Source organism: Raphanus sativus, chromosome 5 (assembly GCF_000801105.2).
Source record: "Raphanus sativus cultivar WK10039 chromosome 5, ASM80110v3, whole genome shotgun sequence".
Lineage (NCBI taxonomy): Eukaryota > Viridiplantae > Streptophyta > Magnoliopsida > Brassicales > Brassicaceae > Raphanus > Raphanus sativus.
Genome location: NC_079515.1, coordinates 27,048,352 through 27,070,333, shown reverse-complemented (window position 1 = coordinate 27,070,333; position 21,982 = coordinate 27,048,352). Strand labels below are relative to the sequence as shown.

The 21,982-nt window shown below is 36.9% G+C and overlaps 2 protein-coding genes, 2 non-coding genes and 1 pseudogene across 4 annotated transcripts; 3 read left to right on the top strand and 2 right to left on the bottom strand.

Moving 5' to 3' along the window:
* The first annotated feature begins 2,332 nt into the window (after positions 1 to 2,332).
* On the top strand, positions 2,333 to 3,355 carry LOC130512590 (uncharacterized). Its single transcript, XM_057010733.1, has 3 exons — positions 2,333 to 2,647; positions 2,730 to 2,951; positions 3,015 to 3,355. The coding sequence occupies exons 1-3, from the start codon at positions 2,414 to 2,416 to the stop codon at positions 3,300 to 3,302; spliced, it is 744 nt and encodes a 247-aa protein (XP_056866713.1). The 5' UTR covers positions 2,333 to 2,413; the 3' UTR covers positions 3,303 to 3,355.
* A 1,056-nt stretch (positions 3,356 to 4,411) lies between these two features.
* TRNAD-GUC (transfer RNA aspartic acid (anticodon GUC)) lies at positions 4,412 to 4,483 on the top strand. The gene has a single exon. It is a non-coding gene; the product is annotated as a tRNA-Asp (tRNA).
* Positions 4,484 to 4,530: 47 nt separating this feature from the next.
* TRNAV-AAC (transfer RNA valine (anticodon AAC)) lies at positions 4,531 to 4,604 on the bottom strand. Its single transcript has one exon. It is a non-coding gene; the product is annotated as a tRNA-Val (tRNA).
* Positions 4,605 to 13,361: 8,757 nt separating this feature from the next.
* Positions 13,362 to 16,752, top strand: LOC108862795 (ankyrin repeat protein SKIP35). Its single transcript, XM_018637039.2, has 4 exons — positions 13,362 to 13,510; positions 13,675 to 14,632; positions 14,958 to 15,390; positions 15,697 to 16,752. The coding sequence occupies exons 2-4, from the start codon at positions 14,040 to 14,042 to the stop codon at positions 16,495 to 16,497; spliced, it is 1,827 nt and encodes a 608-aa protein (XP_018492541.1). The 5' UTR covers positions 13,362 to 13,510; positions 13,675 to 14,039; the 3' UTR covers positions 16,498 to 16,752.
* An 886-nt stretch (positions 16,753 to 17,638) lies between these two features.
* On the bottom strand, positions 17,639 to 21,518 carry LOC108856290 (F-box/LRR-repeat protein At1g06630-like; annotated as a pseudogene).
* Positions 21,519 to 21,982: the final 464 nt, after the last annotated feature.

The window sequence follows — 21,982 nt, the reverse complement described above, 5'->3', positions numbered from 1 at the left end:
ATTATGATCCCTTCATTCTTGGTTCACAAGCTGATCAGGTATGTCAATATATTCATAATTTTTTACCAATATCATTAATTAATGTTATATATTCTACTAATACTTGTAAAATTGATATGTATAGGTGTGCTACATCAGTTACCCTCGGGTGACGTACAGAGACGATCCATGGGTCACAGTAACGCAAATCAACCCAAGAGGACGATTGAATGGAAGTTCTGATGATGATGAACCATTGCAACCAGAGTCTACCAGCAACGCCCAGGCAGTTGAAGATTTGGCAGATGTTGAATTCGTTGAGAATTTTACTGAGTTTGGACTTGATGCTGTTGTACATTCGGAGCCAGAAGCTGAGGTTGGGGAGTTTGATGAAGATTCAGAAGATTCGGATTAGGTTTTTTTTTTTTTTTTTTTTTCTCGGTCCGTCGGAATTCCGTCGGCATATACCGACGGATTACCGACGAACAAGGCCAGTTCGTCGGTAATCCGTCGGTATATACCGACGGAATTCCGACGACATAGGGTTTCATTGATGTTTGTATACTTCCTCGGTAATTCGTCGGTATATTCCGACGACATACCGACGAACTGGTCTAGTTCGTCGGTAATTCGTCGGAATATACCGACGGAATACCGAGGACATGTGTTTCAAAACAATTTCAAACATAAAAATCTATAAATTTTGATGCCAAAACTACGAAAATAACACATAATAAGTGCTTAGTATAGTATTAGATCGCAACCATTCAAATATAACAACTCATAAAATAAGTGTTTATGCATATCAATGTTTTTATAACATCTCATCTTAACACTCATATACTTATACAATCATATTCATCTAATCTTACTTCAAAAAATGTTATTGTGTAAAATTGTGTTATAAAAACATTTTTATTGTTAAATATTTATGCAAATACTATATATATTATCAAAGATTAGGATTTTACATTTAGAAACTTGTAATCAACCCCTAAACACTATGTCGTCGGAATTCCCTCGGTAAAGTTCGTCAGTATTCCGTCGGAATATACTGACGAACCCGTGTCCGTCGGAATTTTTGTTCACCCGGGAAAACCAAACCGCGTGAAAATTTTCGCGCACCGCCAATTGGTTTATATTTAATGATTCCGACGGAATACTGACGAACCCGTGTCCGTCGGAATCATCAAATATAATTACCCTTCTTCTTCCTTCTTCGTTATTTCCGCCTCTCTCTCTATCCTCTCCGCCGTTTCTCTCTCTTTCAAGGCGATTCCGGCAGTTTTCGAGCTCCCATCCCCGGCGATTCCTCTACCCACGCTCATATCTCTTCCCCCAAACCCGAAATCATGTAAGAATCATCCTAACCTTTGTTTATTTCAATTTTTTAGGGTTTTGGATGTTAGATCTCCGATTTGAGGTTGTTTGATTGAATGTTTTAGGATTGAATGGATTGTTTAGGATATATAAGTTAGGATTGTTGTTTGAATTGTTGTTTTAATTTTTTTTCTGGAATTATTTGGTGTTTTTGTTAAAATTCAAAACGTTTTACTATTTTTAAAACGTTTTTTGATTTTTAAAAACGTTTTTCAAGTTTACAGTTTAAACTATGTATTATTTAAAACGTTTTAATTTTTTTTATGATTTTTAGAAACGTTTTTTTGATTTTTAAAAACGTTTTTTGATTTTTAAAAACATTTTTGATTTTTAAAAACATTTTACGATTTTTAAAAATATTTAACAACCTTTTTCAATATTTATAAAAAAAATTATATTTTTTATATTTTTATATATATATATAAATCATTTTTTATGTAAAAAGCAATTTAATGAATTTGATGTATTAATTTTTTTAGGTCCGAGGAATCACCCCGCCCCGCAGCCCGTCGACGTAGTTCGGTGAGCTCTTCCCGTGCATCGGGATCGTCTCACGAACAAAACTCGTTTCCCGCATATATTCCCGCTCCACCTCCCGCTCCTGCTCAACAGAATCCGGGGGTCATGCCAGTTGAACTATTGGTTCAACAACCGGGTCGAGAGCATCTCCCGGTTCTCCATCCCACCCCACGACGAGGACATAGCACTTGGTTAGTATTTTTTTTATTTGTAGCATTATGTTTTTTTCCATTAATTAACTTGCTAACTTGTATTTTTTTAAAGGTTCACCAAGTTGAGTAATGGCATTAGCAGGAGCATCAACCAGATGATGTATTCCATGCTCCAAATTGGATATACGAAGTGGAGTGAGATCCCTCAAGACGACCAAGAGTTGTGGTTTCGTCAATTTTCGGTACTAACTCTTCATTTTTTAAAATTATTTACATTTTTTTTAATATATCTACTTATTAAAATTATGTGTGTTTTGTAGCAAGAGTTCAACTGGCACCCCGATCACACGGAAACAGTCCGTATTAGATTCAAAGCTAAGGCCATGGACTCTTATACAAAGCAGGTGAACGCGTGGAAGAAAGTTTGGCAGAAGAACAAGAGGCCACGGAACATCAACGGGAGGGTGTTCGAGCAGTTGATAGTTCATTGGCAGAAGGACGAAACTGCAGAGACGTCTTCTAGGAACTCTAAGAACCGGAAGAGCGATCGTGGCGGGAAAGGTATGTATGTGCACAACCTCGGGGCTTGCTCTATGTCTACTAAGGAAGATGAACTTGTAAGTTTTTTTTTTATTTATCTTTATGTTTATTTATATAAATATTTTTTATATTCCTTGGCTAATAATGGCGGTTTTTTAGATCGAAGCAAATGACGGTAATCCCGTTGATCGACTCCAACTCATTAAGGTGGCTCACACTAACAAGACGACGGGTCAAATTCAGGACCTCTTGATCAAAGATGTCGTTGATTTGGTGGAAACTGAAATAGCATCTCAATCTCAGCCTCTCTCTGATGACGGCGATTCAGTGGGAGCTTCAACCAACTTGTCCCGATTGCAAATAAATGAGATGGTTGAAAAGGTAATTTTTTTTATCAATATATTCATTTTATAATGTAGTTTACTAACTTAAAATATTTTGTAGGCTGTTCCTAAAAGGAAAGGAGGCTTTTTAGTTGGATTGGCCCGCCGTGCTTCTTCGTATCCGGCATCTTCTTCGCAGGTTCCGTATGCCGATCCCATGATTCTCGAGGAGCTACATGACAAAGGTGAACGGATTGTGGCATTGGAGGAGCAGAACGCCACTATCCAAGCTGAGAATGCCACTATCCAAGCTGAGAATGCCACTATCCTTGCTGAGTTGGCATCCCAAAAGAAGACCAACGCCGAGATAATGGAGAAGCTAAACCGTTTATTTGCTTCGAGTTCTTAGTTTTTTCTGAATTTTAAAACTTTCTGAATGTTTTTTTTAATATTTCGGTTTGTATGAATTTAAATTCTATAATATTATTAGTTTTCAATTTCAGATTTATTTTAATTAAATTTATAAAATTGCAAAATTTAATTCTATAATAAAAAATATTTAAAAATGCAAAATATAATTATTTTTAAAAAATTTGGAAATACTGACGAACCATGTCCCTCAGAAAATACTGACGAATTGCGGTCCTCGGAAAATACCGACGAACCATGTCCCTCGGAAAATACTGACGAACAAGGTCGTCGGTATTTACCGAGGACAAGGTTCGTCGGTATTTTCCGACGAACCCAGTTCGTCGGTATTTTCTGACAAACCAACGTTCGTCAGTATTTTCCGAGGGACTTGGTTCGTCAGTATTTCCAATTTTCCGATGACCACTGTTGTCGGAGCTGTTATCGGAATGTGGTCAGAAGTTCGTCAGAATAAAGTTTCTCGGTATTCGTCAGAAATTCGTCGGTGTGGCTGACGAAATTCCGACGAAGTTCGAAATTCCGACGAAATGATACCGACGGACAGTTTCGTCAGATATTCGTCAAAATATGTCTATTCCGACGATATTCTGACGAATTCGTCCGTCAGTATCCGCCTGCTTTCTTGTAGTGACAAAACATCAACGGCAAAAGCTTATCACTCTTTGTCATCAAGTGTATGATTATCAGATTATGTTGTGTGCACTTTTGTTTTACTCTGAATACTAAACTCCTATTGTGTTTGATATTACATTATTACATATATTTTCATTGGGGGTTTTCAAGTTACATGCAGAAACAAAATATGAGAATGTCAGTGTGACAATTTAAGCGAGCAATAATTGTTAGGAACTCTTTTGTAGCAGAAATTGTTAGGATCTCTGCAAATAAAATATTCATCCTATTGCATTTGTATCTAAAATATTCTTAAATTTTTACTTACTATAATATCATTTCACATTCGCATGTCTGATTAGACGATATTTTTCTTTAACCCGAATAGAATAAGTTATAAGCACTAGTATAAATGTTCTTTTAGCTCACTTTTTTCCAAAAGCCTCTAGACTTTAAGAAAGGTTACCAAGCAACAATGTCGTTGTAGTATAGTGGTAAGTATTCCCGCCTGTCACGCGGGTGACCCGGGTTCGATCCCCGGCAACGGCGATTTTCAGTTTTAATATTTGTGAATTTATTCCTACAAAAAAAATTAATGGCTTCGCCCGGGTTCGAACCGGAGACCTTCAGTGTGTTAGACTGACGTGATAACCAACTACACCACGAAACCTTGTTGTTGTAAACGTCAGTAACAAAGTTATTTATATTATTTATAACCCCTATAACTATAAGTATGATTTATGTCCAAAGTTACTATAGTTCTTTTAAAATGTGAAATAAATCGAATTAAGGTTGCAAATTAGTATTTTGTTTAATTTACACAATCTCAGATAAAACTAGATAAAAGTCATAGTTAAAACATATTTTTAGCTTGTTTAAATATCCTCTACCACTATATCACACAGTTACTTTTTGCGGAGACTCTTCCGACCTCTACGATACCCTCTCAAAAAGGTCCTATCGAACTCCTTATAACAACACAACAAGATCTCATTGTCCAACTCATGTGAAAGACATTGCCTATCTGGCAGAAGGGAAGGAATACAATTTCTGTTTTCAAAAAATCAAAAGATCTTGTAATGTTGTTGCAGATAACTTAGGTAAAGAAGGTAGGATTACAAACTCAAGTTATATTGTAAGATGGAAAAACGTTGTATAATATTTTTTTAATGTATAATAAAAAGTTTGCCGACAAAAAAAAAAAAACCTCTACCACTAAAAGGTGTGCACTGCCACTTTCCATTACACACGTAAATCGTCGAGGAAGATGAGTGACGAGGAGGTATATTTAAATCTATAAGAAACAATTTTTTTTTAACTTAATTATAACAAACCTTTTTGGGGGTGCACGTGCACTGCCAACTTTCTATTATATTGTCCTAAGATTATACCTATACAAAGAACAATGAAAATTAAATGATAGGTTGTATTAGATTTATAAGTTACCAAATGGCAAATAATACTGTTTTTTTTTAGAAGCCACAAATTCTAATAAGATGTGTTTGTTGTAAATGTTTTACGTTAAATCACTAACAATATCAAATTACCCGAACCAAAATTACCAAATCTAGATGTAATCTGATGCGTCGGATTCAACCCTTGTATATGATCGGCCCGTTAATCACCATTAGAAGTACAAATGTTATTAAGAAAAAACATGCAAGTTTTGTTAAAAGGTTAATACAATCTCACCAGCCATCTTTTACTCGGGCTTCTATCGAGCTTAGTCCATGTAAAATAAATATATCACATGGTTCGATATGGCCTTTGGTGTGAATTCAAAACTGTTCTTAATCATGTGGGCTTTTTACCAGGCCACATGTTGCTATTTGATTAACAATTTAAAAACGCATATTAGAAATTAGTTAGTTGTTATCATTTCCCTTTTTCCTATGCACTTAATTTTTCATAAACAAAAACTATATAACGTGGAGCGGATACTTTGGCAACACAACTTCATGATGTCTACTGATTTCAATAACATATACTATGTGCCTGTATCAATTGTACAAATCCTCCATGAGGATCATACTTGTTCTTTGTCTTTCTAATAAAGGGTACTTTGTCGTATAAAAAACTATATAATGGTAATTAAAAAGGGTCACAAATTAATATTATAGTTTCTAAAAGTTATCTATAAGAGCCTTAGTAAAAAACGTAATAATAAAATTATGTGTGTGCATTTACTTTTTTTTTTTTGCTAAAGATGTAAACGAAGAACGATGGTTTGGTTACAAAGTAATTGAACCAGAATTTGCTAATTAAAGCTGTTCTGTTCTTAGGAACCGCAAAAAAGGTAAAAACCCCTAAAAAACTATGATCTAGATCCAGAGCAACCACTAAGAAGGAGCAATGAAGCTAATACGATGCCTCACGTCCGCATTTACATCTGCGTGGGACATCGTATACACTACAAGAAAACACGATTTTAACGACGATTATTTTCCTCGCTAAATCGTCGTAAATACGTCTTTACGACGATTTAGCGAGGAAACGCATATCGTCGTTAAAGTTTGGTCGTAACGGATATTTAATCGCCATTTCGTCGTAAAAGGAAGGTTAATATTTCGTCGTAAAGAACACGTAGATTTCCACGTAAAGTGGACGCTATATTTCCACGTAAAAGACACGTAATATTTCCTCGTAAAGTACACGTAAACTATCCTCGTAAGAAAAACGTAAATAATACTCGTAAAGTAAACGTAAATAATACACGTAAAGTAGACGTAAACTTTCGTCGTAAAGGGAACTTAGAATTTGACACGTAGATTCGTCGTAAGATTTCGTCGTTCTTTACACGTCCACTTACTCGTCAATTCCTCGTGAGTTAACGAGGAATTTGCTTCGATTTTTATAACTAATTTATTTTTTAAATTTAAATTTTAATATTATAGAAAATAATTATTTCAAAAATATTAGAAATATAAATAATTACTAATGCGAAAATATTAAAAATTTGGAATAAATTAAAACCGAAAATATTATATAAATAAAAGTTTAGAATTTTAATATTACACAGAAAAAAAAAACTAAGTCGGGCCGGGGCGGTGGATCGTTTCCCGGTAGAGATCTTCACTCCTCCTCTGTAGTTCCTCCTCTTGCTGCTGAGTACGAGAAGGCTCGGAAACCGGGTTCCGTCGTCGCATATCCGCCAACAACTCCCATTGGGGATTTCCAGAAAATATAACTTCCAGAAATCCCTCCACTCCACCCATACGAGCTTGGAATGATTGGCGCGTAGACTCCAACTCCGTCTGCGTCGACGCCAACTGAGTCCGCGTCGAGTGTAACTCCGAACGCAGCTCAGTGACTTCGTCGGCTCGTCTCTGACCATAAGACGATGTCGCTCTTGGGACATCGTTGACGGAACCGATTCCCAACGTACGTCCCTTTTTCTTAGGGACGACCTACAAAGAAAAAATAAAGTTTAATGTTAATAATTTAAAAAAATAGATTAAAAGTAGATTAAAAGGTAAAATTTTTACCTCCTCGTAAATCTGATCCACTTCTTGAGTGGATAATACGACCGGTATTCCATCGGGAGATTGCTGGATCAGCTGGGTTTGGCGGTCTTCAATCCAAGCAACGACATCGTTGTAGATTTGCTCGGACCTCGAATCCACAAATACTCCCGCCTTAGTCTTGTGGGTCCTCTCGTAAAGCTCTTTAAGAGACGGGAGTTGTCCCGTCTCTTTGGCCTGAAAATATTTAAAATTTAAAATGTTAGAATCAATATACATATATAAGTACATATTAATTATTAAAATATTTAATATGAAAAAAAGTTAGAAATTAATTACCATTTCCAAGCGGACACGGGCATGGGGTTTTTGACCCGTACAGTGAAGCATCGGGCCATTGTCGTGCTCGTCTTTGGTGTTACGAGAGGCGGAGCAGGCGTTGGAGATCGCAATGGATGATGGCAGCTCCCAGTAATGGATGAGACCATCGTAGACATCCTTGGTCAGCTCAGCGGGTTGTCCGTCCTTGTAACCCTTGTAGATCCAGTCCTCCTTCCAGTTGCCTACGGTGTCCAACAACCGCTTCTTCGCCTTTGCGGTGAACTCCCGTTTCACGTCCTCATGAACCCCGATGGACCAATGGTATCTTTGCTGCATTTTTAAACCCAAAAAAATTAATAATTAGTTAAAAAATATTAATGAAATAAAAGTTAATTATAAAAATTAAACATAAAATAATTATTTTAAAAAACTTACAGCAAACATCTTGAACCACGTGTTTCTAACGTGGTGCGGTGTCTTTTTCCAGTTTGGGTGAGCCTCTGAGAAGTATCCTTTGATGATATCGGATACGCTCGTAGCGACAGAATTGTCGACCCCAAACCTGAAAAAAACAAAGTTAAAGTATTTAAAAAAATATTAATAATTTTAAAAATATTTAAATAAAAAAAATTACGTACCACAGAGTCCCCTCTGGTCGGTCGGGGTCTAAAACCGGTAAACCGGCTCGGCCTGGTTGAGCGAGAAGATCCTCAACCGTGTACCGAGCAAAAGGAGCGGTCGGCGGCACCCGCAACTCCGGATGAATGTATCCGGGTGCAACCGGATCTGGAACCGCCTGAGGTGCAGCAGGTGGGGGTGGTGCACCAGATGGAGGAACCGGTGGTGGCTGTGACTGAGACTCCGGGACAATCTCCGGGATGGAGGAACCGGGAGCTGAAGATGATGATCCAGCAGCAGGATCACCACAGAACATCTGACTGTAGTGGGGGGTTTTCTTCTGCTTATTCTTTCTAACCATCTGAAAAAAATTCAGATTGTTAGAAAAAACAAGTAGAAGAAATCAAACTAATCAAAATTCTCTACACTAACCACCTAATCAACTATAAACCTATCTAAATTCACTAAACTAAACCACCTAATTCTAGAGAGAGATTAGAGAGAACCTTGGGAGGTGTAGGAGAGGAAATTGGGACGAAATGAAGTGGCTGGTTCTCGCGGGTATATATAAGATTACATAGGGACGTAAAGTCCTCGTAAATTTACGACGAAACAGCAAGGCCCATGTCATAATTTACGACGATTTTGCAAGGCCCGTCTTTTTAACTTTACGACGAAATTGCAAGGCCCGTGTTTTTTGTTCACGTGGATATTACGACGAAACCGTGGATTTAGCATTTGTTTTTTACATTCCCTAAACCCTAAACCCCAAATTCCTAATTTTTATTATTTTTTTAATCATAAAATTTTAATTATATAGGTTTAATTTATTTTTTAAGTGAATCGAAACCGTATATATATAGATTGAGGTTTGGGGTTTAGGGTATAGGGATTTCATAAAAACATGTTAATTCCTCGTAAACAAGCGTGGTTATTACGACGAAAAAGAAACAATCCTTGCTAATTCCACGTAAGCAAGTTTCGTCGTAAAGAACTCGCAAGCTTACGTGGAATTAGCAAGGATAGTTTCTTTTTTCGTCGTAAAGGACACGTTAATTACGAGTTTTTAACGAAGTTATTTTGTAAATCCCTAAACCCCTAACCCTTTACCCTAAATCCCTAAATCCCTAAACCCCTATCCCATTACTAGTAACATCTTTATGTGTTAAGTTAATTTAATCAAGAAATTTTAAATATGCATGTTTATTAAGTCTTCTTGAGTGAATTGAGTTTAGCAATGTAAACCTTATATATGATTCACTTATAAGTTAAGGAAGTTTTGGTTAATTTTGGGTTTGATGTTTTAAATTCTTAATTTTTTTAATCATACAATATTAATTATACAGGTTTATTGTTTCTGCTAAGTGAAAACATATATAGATTGAGGTTTGGGGTTTAGAGTTGTAGGGATTTAAACACGAAACTCGTTAAATCAACGTAAATTAACGAGGTCTTTACGACGAAACAGCTAAAAGGCTTGTTATTTCCACGTAAGCTGATTTCGTCGTAAACACCACGCACGCTTACGTGGAATTTGCAAGACCCGTGTTTATTTTTAACGTGTGCTTTACGACGAAATCAGCTTACGTGGATTTTGCAAGGCCCGTGTTTTTCTTTACGAGGAATTAACGTCGATAACCTTAAAATCCTTAAAAATGTAAACCACAAACACCAAACCTCAAACATCCTTTAACTTATAACTCAATCTCAAACACCAAACCCCATACCCTAAACCCCAAATGCATTAATCAAGTCTGAAAATAAATAATATTTTTAAAAAATTACATCATCATTCAGATAAATCATCATTCTCTTCAACACTAGAAACATCATCACTTTCATTAACCTCGTCCTCAACAGCATCGTCAGTGGTATCGTTGGGAAGATCTTCATACTCATGATTATGCGGATCAATGAGTAGGATGTCTTCCATTTGTTGTTCAGGTTCTTCGACTTCATTGATGTGTTCTTCTTGCAAAGGTGGTTCTTCTCCACCGATTATTCGTCCACGGGGTGTAACTTTGATAACAGCTAACCAACTTATTCCAGATTCTCGCAACCTCGGGTATGGTAGGAAGCTAACTTGGTCTGCTTGCAAAGCTAATATGAAAGGCTCGAACTTGGTCTGCTTGCGAAGCTAACCAACTTGTCTTCCTACCGTTCTTCAGCTGAAATGCATCTGTCGTTCCATTACAATATGGACAAGATAATCTCCCATGTGTAGTCCACCCAGACAACATCCCATAAGCAGGAAAGTCACTTATGGTCCACAAAAGCATCGCTCGCATCGTAAAATTTGTCTTCGTTGAGCAGTCGTACGTCCTCACCCCTGTTGACCACAAATCTTTCAACTCTTTTATCAGTGGCTGTAGAAAGACATCCAGAGACCTTTTTGGATGGTTCGGACCAGGTATTAATATGGTCAAGAACAGAAACTCCCGTTGCATGCACATATCTGGAGGCAGGTTGTATGGCGTCATAAAGACTGGCCACAATGAATATTGTCTCCCTGACATACCGATGGGACTAAATCCGTCCGTGCATAATCCCATATACACATTTCGGCTATTGCTAGCGAATTGTGGATATATTTTGTTAAAATGTTTCCAAGCTCTTGCATCTGATGGATGAGTCATCTCACCATCCGTCTGAGTATGCTCGGCATGCCATCTCATTTTTCCAGCAGTCTCCTCAGATTGGTACAATCTTTTCAATCTGTCGGTAATTGGTAGGTACCACATCCTTTGGTACGGTACCCTATTACGTCCTCGTCCTTGCGGTTTGAATCGTGGCTTCTTGCAGAATCGACACTCTTCTAACTTCTCATCATCTCCCCAGTAGAGCATGCAGTTGTCGATGCAAACGTCTATCATCTCAGAAGGCAACCCCAGACTATAAACTAGTTTCTGAATCTCATAATAAGAATCAGCAGAGACATTGTCTTCCGGCAAATACTCTTTAAACAAGTATGTCCATGCATTCATGCAACTTTCAGATAGATTATGATCAGTTTTAATACTCATCATTCTAGCAGCCAACGACAATTTAGAGAGACCTTCTCTACAACCACTGTAAAGTGGCTGATTCGCAGCATCTAACATTTCATAAAACTTTTTTGCATCTATGTTAGGTTCTTCAACTTCATCATCATCATGAGCAACAAATACATCAGCTACCATATCATGAACCCTATCATAATTATCTACCATCTGCTCCTCCTGATGGTATCTATGTTGATTATGCAAATGATCAACCGGTTCATTCTGAAAATTGCTATTACTACTACTAGCTTCATTCTCATAATTATAATCTTCTCCATGTTGAAACCAGATATAGTAATTTGGCATGAAACCTTTATTTATTAAATGCTTCCAAACATTTTCACGAGTTGCCAGTTTTGAATTGTTGCATTTTCGACAAGGACAAAACATCTTACTGCTTTCTTGGGCGAGCGGTGTAGAATCTGTTTGATGCATAAATGTCTCTAGTCCTTCCAGATACTCTTTCGTCACTCTCCCGTTAGCATCTCTATGCGTGTACATCCATCTCCGCAACTCTAAATAATTTCCATCACCAGACATTTTTTTTTTCACGTTTTTAGATTTTTTTTTCTTTTGCATGTGGTGTGTTTCAAATGTTCCTCAAATGACATATTTATAGGAAAATTCGAAATTGGTAGGTGAGATTTTACTACGAATTAACGACGAAATATGGGTAGTTAGACAAGATAAAAAACGTGTGTCACCTAAAATTAGGTGACACTCGCAAAAACCACGTAAATATTTTCCTCGTTAATTACACGTTAATTATTACGTGTTCATTACGACGAAATGCTGTTTCCTCGTAAAAACGACGTTCCTTTACGTTTGGTTTACGACGAAACTCTTTCGTCGTTAATTAACAACGAAATAACGTGTTTATTGTCTTTTCATGTAACTTCCTCGTAAAGGCCTCGTAATTTTACGAGGAAATTATTTCGTCGCTAGCTTTCGTCGCTAAGCCCGTGTTTTTTTTGTAGTGATATCAAAAAGAAAAATATTTGCAGTTACATCTGCGTCATATTCGTATGTCTGTGTTTTCCGTAAGCAACCCACTTACAAGTCGTTTTCGTGTATTACAATAATAATAACAGAAGAATAATGATAGCATTATTTAGAATCAACTTGATGATAACATTTTGTAATATTCTCAAAGGGAAAAAAAAGTATTTTCGAAGGGAAATCATTTTTTGATTGATGTTGATACTTAATAGTTTTATATAAAGGTATATACCGTATTTTTGTAACCTTACACGCATTATATATGATTGCAAGACTTTAATAATTCACATGATTGTGGGTCTTGGATGATTATAATAAACGATGTTAGCATCTAGTATTACATCACCATCCATTGAACATTTCTCATACACTTTTGTTATAGGTTTTACCATCAGTGATTAGGACGCGTTTAGTAATCAACAAGTACAAAGTTTACATGTTTCACACCTCTAAATACGGTTCCAGCTTTTATGTGATATATGTTTGAATTATTATAATCAACTTCAACTCCGTACAATGTAGCAATGCATTTGAATCTCAAATTTCTTATAAACATAATATTAATTAATTAAAATGTATTAACATCCCTTCTGTTGGGGCACTGGATCTCTCTTTTTTTTTTTTTTTTTTTTTTTTCTGACTAAAACACTGGATCTCCTTTCAGGGAGATAATTAAGAATGTGGCTGTCCAGATACCAGATTTATCAAAAAAAAAAAAAAATTAAAATGTATGTTTCCATATATTTTTCTAAAACGAATAAACAAGTTAATTTATCCTCTCTTTTTTCTAAGAAAATAGAAAGAAAAAAAAAGAAGAAGAAAAGTTCAAATAGGTTTTGTCTTCGTATGATTTGAAGACGTTAGATTGAGTAGATTCTAAGATTTCAAAGAAAACTAACAGTGACCAAAGAAAGGAAGAGAGAATCTATCATTAGAATTAATAAAATTAAAAGATTCGACAAATGTTACCAAAAAAAAGAGAGAATATTTATATTTATAAAAATAAAAAACAATAAAAAAATAGAATTCATGTCATAAAAAAACAAGAACCCGATGCACACAAGAGAGAGGGTTCTTCTCAGCCTCTCTTTCTCTCTCTATCTCTCTATCTCTCTAATGGAACAAATCTTGTCCAGGTTTCTCTCTCTTCATGTTCAATTACTTTGTTCTTCCGAAACTGGATTCGGTTTTGTCTGATCGGTTGTTCGCTTTAGTGTTACTCTTCTCTCTCTGTGTTATTGTTTTTGTTGGCGCTGATTGGAATCGAATATCTTGCTGATGATGTTTGTTTCGTTTCTAGGGCTTGTTGTTGATTTCTTATGCCATGGTCTCAAAGAAGACCCAGTGAAGGTTTTGGTTCTGTAAGATTTTGAAGCTTCTGATTTTGGACTATGTGGAGATCCTTTTCGCTCTTGTGATCTCGGTCCTATGAACTTTTTGGTCTGCAATTCAATGGATTTTGGTGTCTTGATCTTTGGATAAATCTGGAAGAGCATATAAAAGCTGAGACCATTTTTTTTTAGGGTTCTTGTTTTGCTCTCTGTGGTTGTTGTCTGGTTTTGAAGAAGAGATGAGGGGTTTTATACGCAGGGAAGATCTTGCTTAGTTGTCTCTTGTCCGTGTAGCTTTTTCGGAAGACAAGTTTTGTTTTGTTCTTGAGAAAGAATGGAGAAAGAAGCAGTGTTTGATGATATCAAGTTAAGTGATGATGAGCCTTACGAGATGGAAACTGAGACCACTGCTTACTCTCACAAGAACGGAGGAGGTGAGGGCGGGAGTAATGTGGTATTCTCAAAAGAGGCGCCTCTAATAAGAAAGGATCCAGCTGGGACTAATCCAGGCGAATGCTGCGGCTGCAGTGCAAAGAAACTTAACTTCAAAGCCAGTGATGAGGATCTCATCGACAAGGAGAACAACGGTCAGATGAAAAAGCTCAACAGACAGGAAAGAATCGAGCTGGGACGAGTCTTCCAAGGCGCTGTTACCTCGATGGACTGGGAACACGCCGAGAGGTTGATTCAGTCGGCTGATCCTCAGACTTTGAACGATTTGCTGTGCGTCGGTCTAGATTCTGTTTGGTTCTTGACTACTAAGCACGAGTTTCAGGGGATCACCGGATTGATTAAGAAGATGGTATGTCGTGGAGCTCATGACTTCACGAGAGCTGCTCTTAGGACTTCGTTTCTAGCTTCGTGTGTCTCTGCTTGCCAGAGCCGTACAATGAGCCTTGCTGATAGTGTTGCCGTCATGGCTCAAAGGTACATTTTTCGTTTCTTCTCTTTCCAGTTATTATGATTCTGAACCGAACCGAACTAACCGAAATAATCAAATTAAACCAAATTCTAACCGAGATAAAAAAAAAACTTTGGTAGGATTTTCATAAAAACCAAATTAACTGGATACCAAACCAAACTTAATTTTGGGTTAATTCGATAAGATTTATGTTGAACCGAACTAATTGAAAACTGAACTATCCAAACTGAATAACCCGAACTAACCGGAACTAACCGCCATAATTAAAAAAAGTCTGGTTTTCGGTACAGTTACTATGATCTAAACCCGAGTCTTATGTTTTGTTTTTAGGTTGCAGGAGCGTCTCCAAGAATGTAACGGGGACGAGATTCTGAAAGCAGAAGCTGGTGCAAAAGTTCAAAAGTTCACCGAATGGGCTCTCAAGTGCATAGGTTTCCACTCCCGATGCCAAGGAGCAAGGGACAGAGTTAACCACAGCTCAGCCACCGAGATCGAACTACAGCTCTCTGCTTTCAAGATGTTTCTAGATCTAGCAGGGAACCATCTCTCGGGAAGGGACTTCACCGAGGCCTTCGACGCAGCTTGTTTCCCTCTCACTTTGTTCTCCAGCTCGTTTGATCCTGGTTGGGCGTCTGGAATGTCAGCTACCGTCGTACAGGGACTCCTCGGTATGCTCGTTGAAGGTGGTGCAGATAACGTGAATCAGTGTTTTCTCGAAGCTTCACGGTTTGGTAGTACAGAACTTGTCCGCGTCTTGTTGCATGTAAGCTTCCCACTCATTTTCTTGCTTTTAGATAGGACTGGACATAAAACCCCGAAAAACCGAACCAAACCGAATCCAAACCTAAAAAAGTGTTGTAAATTGGTAAAATATCCGAACAGATCCAAAAGAACCGAATCCCCGAAAAATCACGGGTACCTAAAATAATCGAATCACAATTATATATTTAAAATTTACCTTTTTAGATCTAATATCCAAAAATATCTAAAATACTCAATTATACTCAGAATTATCTAAAATACTTGAAAAAAGCTAAAAGTAAATATCTTGTGTTTTTGTATGATTCAGATTGCTCAAAGGAACAGCTTAGATGTGGATGTAGACTTAGCTCTCGGTTTCGCCTCGCATTACTGTAAACTCGAGACAATGAAGTGTTTAGTGGAAGAAGGTAACGCCATTGCCTTCTTAGGTCCGTTGATGAGAGCAGCGGAGAGAGGCTGTATGCAAGTTGTTCAATGGTTTGTGAAAAGAGGTTGTCGTGACATGGAGCTTTGTCTTGCTCTGACAGCCGCCACTTCGAGTAGCCGAGTGGAGGTGGCTGCTTATCTCCTCCCTTTTATTCCTTCGCCTGTCTTAACAGCTCTAAGCATCGAAATCCTCAAAGCAGCTGGAGAAAGAAGCGGAGGGTCTCTCCAAGGAGTGGAGTTTCTCCTCAGATCAGACTTCTTGGGAGATTCTGTGGCCACATACTCGGTTGCAGACAGCATAGCGAGGTCTTCGGAGGAGGATGAATCCGTTCCTTCTGATCTTAAATCGTTTCTCCGTGAGCATTGGTCGGAGGCAGCTTTTCAGAAAGGGATGAGAGAAAGCTATGAGGACTTCATTAACTTTATGAGGGTGCTGAAGAAGGGAGAGTGTGATATATCTTTGAGAGACCTTCCTACGCCGCTAAGAGTAGCGATTGCATACATGCCGCTGTACAGAGAGTGTGTGAATTCGGGTGGGAGGTTGCTGTCTCAGAGGCTGAGAGGACAGCTTGTTGAAGCTGTGAGACAGCTTCAAGGATGTGATGTTCCTGTTGTGGAAGTAAGCGAGACTCCTCAGCTTATGGCGGTTTTGGAGCATCACCTCACTGCTATTTTCTGTTAAACAATGAAAGAAGCAAGGAGACGAGTTGACACAAGCCTCTCATGCAAGATGGATCTGCTATGGACACGTTTTCTACGAATAGTTGAAAAATAAGAATGGAGAGAAGAAATAAAAGAGTAAGATTTAAGGAATGGGGTTTGATATGATGCATGTTTTTTTTTTTTGTATATTTTTGTTCTTCCTATATATATATTATGATAACTTGATGTAATTTCTAACTTGCGTTTGTATCATGAGATCGTATTAGTTTGATGTTATGGCATTCTCAGTCTCAAATGAGTACATTTCTAACCATCTTCAAAATGAGTTTAAAATTATATCTTATTGTCTTTTTATCGTATCTTACATGTTTATGTGTTAATGTCTGTTTTTTGGAACCTCGCGCACGCAGTTGCTACGACAGGCGTCTTCTGGGACGCCAAGGACTTCGAAGTCTCTTCTTACGTGGATTTAATTTCGTTTAAAAAGGGACTCGAACGTTCTTTACGTAGAGAGCTTTTTTTTATACTGGCGTGAGATACTTTGTTTATGTGTGAGAAGTATCTAGCTTCTTTGTTCAATTTTGAAATTATACTTTTTGTTTCTATGTTTTTTTTTTTTAACTTAAAAAAAAACATAAAAAGGTTTGTATCATGATTCTAACTTAAACGTTTGTATCATGATGAGATCGTGTTAGTTTGATGTTATGGCATTCTCTCAGGTCTCTATATGAGTAAATTTCTAAACATCTTCAATACAAGTCAAAAATTTACTAGTTTCTGTTGCTTTTTGACGTTCTTTCAGTATGGTAAGTACTACTTGCTCAATGGTCAATACACCAACGCTCCAGTAAGGTTATAGTTAAGCTCAATGAGACTGCCTTAACGGAGCCTGGTGTCATGCAGAGGTGTCAACACGGGACGCAACCATTGGCCTAACCAGCAATCAGAAATCATGGTTTGAACATTGAACCGAAGACAACTGATTGAGATTACATCTGAGATTACAATATCAAAAAAGATCTTTTCAGGGATCAACTCTGCCAAAAGAGCTGATTAGTCTTGCTTCTGTTATGACTTGACAGTAATCTTGATTAGTCCCCTTAATCTCTTTTATTATGACTTATCAGTAATCTTGGTGTCTTGTTGTGTGTTAAATGTAATGAAAGAAAAATACAATAATGATTTAAATGAAAGTGCGAGTTACATCTTTGGCCTTAGAAGAAGAAGGCATGAAGGCAAAAACTACTAGTAAAACCATAATCCCAATCGGAATCAAAAGCAGCATAAAGGGAGGCGGAGGTAACGGCGGCAGAACTAACGGAAGGATCAACAGTGACGCCGTTAAACCCACCAGTACAACCAGAGACTCTAAACTGAAGTAGCTCGCCGGAATCATCAACCTTTTCTGCGACGAGGAGCTCCGACGTAACTCATGCTTGCTGTTCTCCGACACTGTTGCCGGAGGACGGTTAAAGCTGACGTTTTTTCTTTCTCCGACGTCCATGAATTGAATGCAAGCTAGAGCAACGAGCTTTTTGAAGTTTGTAGTTGACGAATGCAGCTTTAAAGCAAACCACGACGACCCAGAAGTGGGTTTGGTCTGATCTTGGAAAGGAAGTACTTTTATGAATAAGATGAAGAAGACCAAGACTTCTTTGTCCTAAAACAAAACAAGAAGTGGGTTTGGTCTGATCTTTGAGTCTGTACAAAACTACTAGTAGCTTATGATACTTTAAGGAGTAAATCTTTGGGGCTATTAATAAAGACTTTAGAGAGGGTCAGAGAATATGGGGAGGGAGGGTTCAGTGAATTGAGGGATTTTGTGAAATGCTGTAAAGAATAAAAAAAGGAGACCTTTTTTATTTATAAAGGGAGCTGACAAATGAGGGGAGAGTCAAGTTGCTGCTTTTGGAAGGTTTGAATTTTCTGGGTTTTGGTTTTGTGGATTTAGTAAACAAAAGAAAAATCAATCCGTGTGCGTGTGGCCGTAGTCTTCCTCCACAATCACTAGGTTCTTCTCCCCTAGACTTCTTTTTCTACTCTCTACTTTACTTTTAGCATGGACATTACGTAAGCAAGAATCTCTAATATCTGACATGGAAGTTTTTTTATATTAAAATAACGAGTTTTATTACGCGTTTGAATAATAGAGGTTCGTATAAACTCAATACTAGCTAGTGTAATCAGAACCATTTCTTGGGATAAGTCATATGTGAAACTTCTTTTTACCTCTCCTAGAGTTTTTTGTTTTACAGATTTTTGGTTACTTTGAGACATTTGTTTATAAGTTTTAACTAAAAATATCAATATATGTTTCTAATTAAAAATCAACTATATGTTGAGGAGATTACATTTTTGACAAAAAAGTTTAGGAGATTTACTTTAACTATAGTATACATATCCACCAATAATCAATTTTTTTCTATGTTTATAATTAAATTGATCAGGACCCAGATTGGTGTTCTTCTCTACGGCACTTCATACTAAAGATCGGCACGAAGCGGATATCCGAAATTTTAAGGATATTAGTGATCTGATCTGCTCCGTAAAAATAATTGATTTTTCGATTCGATTCGATCCGTGATGTTTTGGATTTTTGGTGTTACGGATATCCGGTAAAATCTGTATATTTTACTGGATATCCGATTCGATCCGCTTATCCGGTAAAAAAATCATTTATCAAATAAATTAAAAGAAAAGGAAAATTTTAAAAATAAAATAATAATAGTTCACTAAAATTTATTTTAAAACTAAATACTTTTAAAATTTTAATGACCAAATAATTAATTTAATGGATAAAATAACTAAAAAACTATACATATATATTTATATATACATTACGGATCAGAACAGATATTAGTTTTTTAAAATGAATATTTGTGATTTGCTTTTTATTTGACGGATATTTAATTTTTAGTATTTGCTTCCATTCGTAAAGTTACAGATATCTGAATAATAACAGATTGAATCAAATTTTACTGATTCGAGCCAACATACGACGGTCTTAAGTGCCACCTTATTGACCTGAGTCGGGCAGCCACCATTTCACATATCCTCATGTTTAGCCAACTATATTTGTTTTTGCAACTGAATCAGATTTGGTTTGATGTATATATCTATTTTTTTAAAGCTATAATCAAAGTATCCTAATCTAGTAATCACATAACCAAAGTAATAAACGGATTCAACGAGTGAAGATGAATAGGAAGCTTTTTCCCAAGTAAAAGAGAAAAAAAAAAACACAAACAAGACTTACATCAGCAGAAGCGGGAGAAAGATGCAGGATCTCGACGTTGCTAATCCCTGTAACGAGACCCGATAGATCCGGATCCCCGATCCATTTAGAATAATGAATATCTAGCCTAGCTTCCACTAGAGAAGCCAAGTTCACATCTGTGTACTCCTCTAACGCATGATCGCGGTAGCTGAGAAACACAAGGCTTGGTGTATTAAATGACATACCACCCCTTAAAACCTCAAAGTCATGGTAAACTGAGCTTCTTGATGTTCGGACTACATATACAGTATGGGGTTCCTTCACAATTTTCGTGACGTACATATAACTCCTCCAGCACTGGACAACCACGTAGAAGCACACCACACAGATCGTCACCTTCAAAAAAAATAGTCTATGAAGAGACTCTTGAGAGCTGGAAGAGACGGATTTGGAGGGAACTTCTCGAGATAAATTTGTGTTCCCAGTGTCAGCTTAACCAGCGTCTTGCTCGTTAAGAGCTGGGAGGGCAGAAAGAGTTCATGATGCTTACTCTTTAAACTTAGGCTCATCTCCAAAACACCACGCTCTAGTGCATTACATATCCAGGCAGACACATAAGCCATCTCCCTGCTCTCGTGAATGTGAAACTTCAGAGAGAAGTTATTGATAGGAAAACCGGATTGCAAAGCGAGTGTTCTGTCCACAAAGTTTCTGAAGCTCTCTCGGATCACAGGCCACTCTTCTTTACCCTCTTCCGGTTGCAGCAACACAGAGTCATCGAAATCAAGAGTGTGCACTAACCTAAACACATGCCTCCACTTTTTAGCAAGAACAGATGTTGAAGCAGCTTGTTTTGTGGGAAGTAAGGACAAGATCTTGCCCAGAACCTCGTCAGGAAGCCAGCTGATTGCATCTCTCAATCCAGTGTTGGCTTCCATACAGACAGAACCGAGTCTCCTCTGCCTGAAACATGAAGTGAGCTCAAAATAAGAGGAAAGAACAAAGAACAGAGAAATTTCCACAAAACCATAAGCTAAAGGTTCTTAATTAAAAGCATGATAGGTTCTTAATTAATTAGAACAACAGTTTCATCAAAATTCAAGCTATACACAAGAGATTGGAAGCTCAAAAGTATGACACTTTGAGCGCTTATAAGAACCAGAGGTCTATATGCAGAAAAGAGTAAACTTGTAGGCTTCCATAAAGACAGAACCAGTCTCCTCTTTATAAGTGACTCAAACATGAAGTGGGCTCAAAATTACAACAGATTCATCGGACTCAAGCTATCTACAATCGAGTGAGAGCTCAAAAGAATGACACTTTGAGCGCCTGTAAGAAACAGAGAAAACAACCATATGGAGGAAACAGAGTAAACCAATATGGAGAAAACAGAGTAAACAACCATATGGAGAAGATCCTGTTTTCACAACTAATGGTTATAGAAGCTTAAGGTCCAAGCTTTTTCCCCTATTCTGAATTGAAAGCATCGAAGACTCGAGCTCGGGCAACACACCAGTGGCTAACTACAACAGTTTCATCAGACTCAAGCTATCTATAAGAGATTGGAAGCTCAAAGACCAACACTTTGAGCGCTTGTAAGAAACAGAGTAAACCAATATGGAGAAAACAGAGACCACGGAGAAGATTTACAATTCACATCAATGATATTCCACAATGGAAAGAAAAATCAAACTAAAAGAGGGTTTAAAGCTTCAACCTTTGCGCTTTGTATTGAAGACGAACCGGCAGAGGACTTCAAACAGATGATGATGTTGTTGATGGGATTCTTCGATTCAGATCTATCTATCTACCTTCAAAGATATTGAAGTTAGGGAATAGAAGAAGTAAAAAGTAAAATATTAATAATTAAAAAAAAAGTTAATTAGAATCTTCTCTTTTTTACAAATTTATATTTGATATTTTATAGTTGCACAAAAAAAAAATTTGATATTTTATTAACTTTTTTCAACTCGGAATCATTTTTAATTTTTATTATAATTAATTAATATTTACAATTGTAATAATATTTCATAACTATTTATTCTGTTTTGACATTACTCTTAACATTTATTTTTTAATTCATAACTTTTAAATGTTCAATCAAGAGAAAAAAATTCATATTTCAGTTGATGAACAGTTCATCAAAAAATTTAAAATGATATAAGTGACGGTAATGTTATGGTCATACAGTTATTCAAAATGTACACAACTGTTGATGATTATTAGATAAACACATTTTATACGTTGTTTTAAAATTAGTTTCCATCAAACATTGTTTCTTGCAAAA

Bases quoted from the DNA above. Each gene is read 5' to 3' on its own strand.
- LOC108862795 (XM_018637039.2), top strand. From the start codon at position 14,040: ATGGAGAAAGAAGCAGTGTTTGATGATATCAAGTTAAGTGATGATGAG. The intron at 14,633-14,957 runs GTACATTTTTCG...TTTTGTTTTTAG, and splicing joins GTTGCCGTCATGGCTCAAAG to GTTGCAGGAGCGTCTCCAAG. The intron at 15,391-15,696 runs GTAAGCTTCCCA...TGTATGATTCAG, and splicing joins TTGTCCGCGTCTTGTTGCAT to ATTGCTCAAAGGAACAGCTT.
- LOC130512590 (XM_057010733.1), top strand. From the start codon at position 2,414: ATGGACTCTTATACAAAGCAGGTGAACGCGTGGAAGAAAGTTTGGCAG. The intron at 2,648-2,729 runs GTAAGTTTTTTT...GCGGTTTTTTAG, and splicing joins CTACTAAGGAAGATGAACTT to ATCGAAGCAAATGACGGTAA. The intron at 2,952-3,014 runs GTAATTTTTTTT...AATATTTTGTAG, and splicing joins TAAATGAGATGGTTGAAAAG to GCTGTTCCTAAAAGGAAAGG.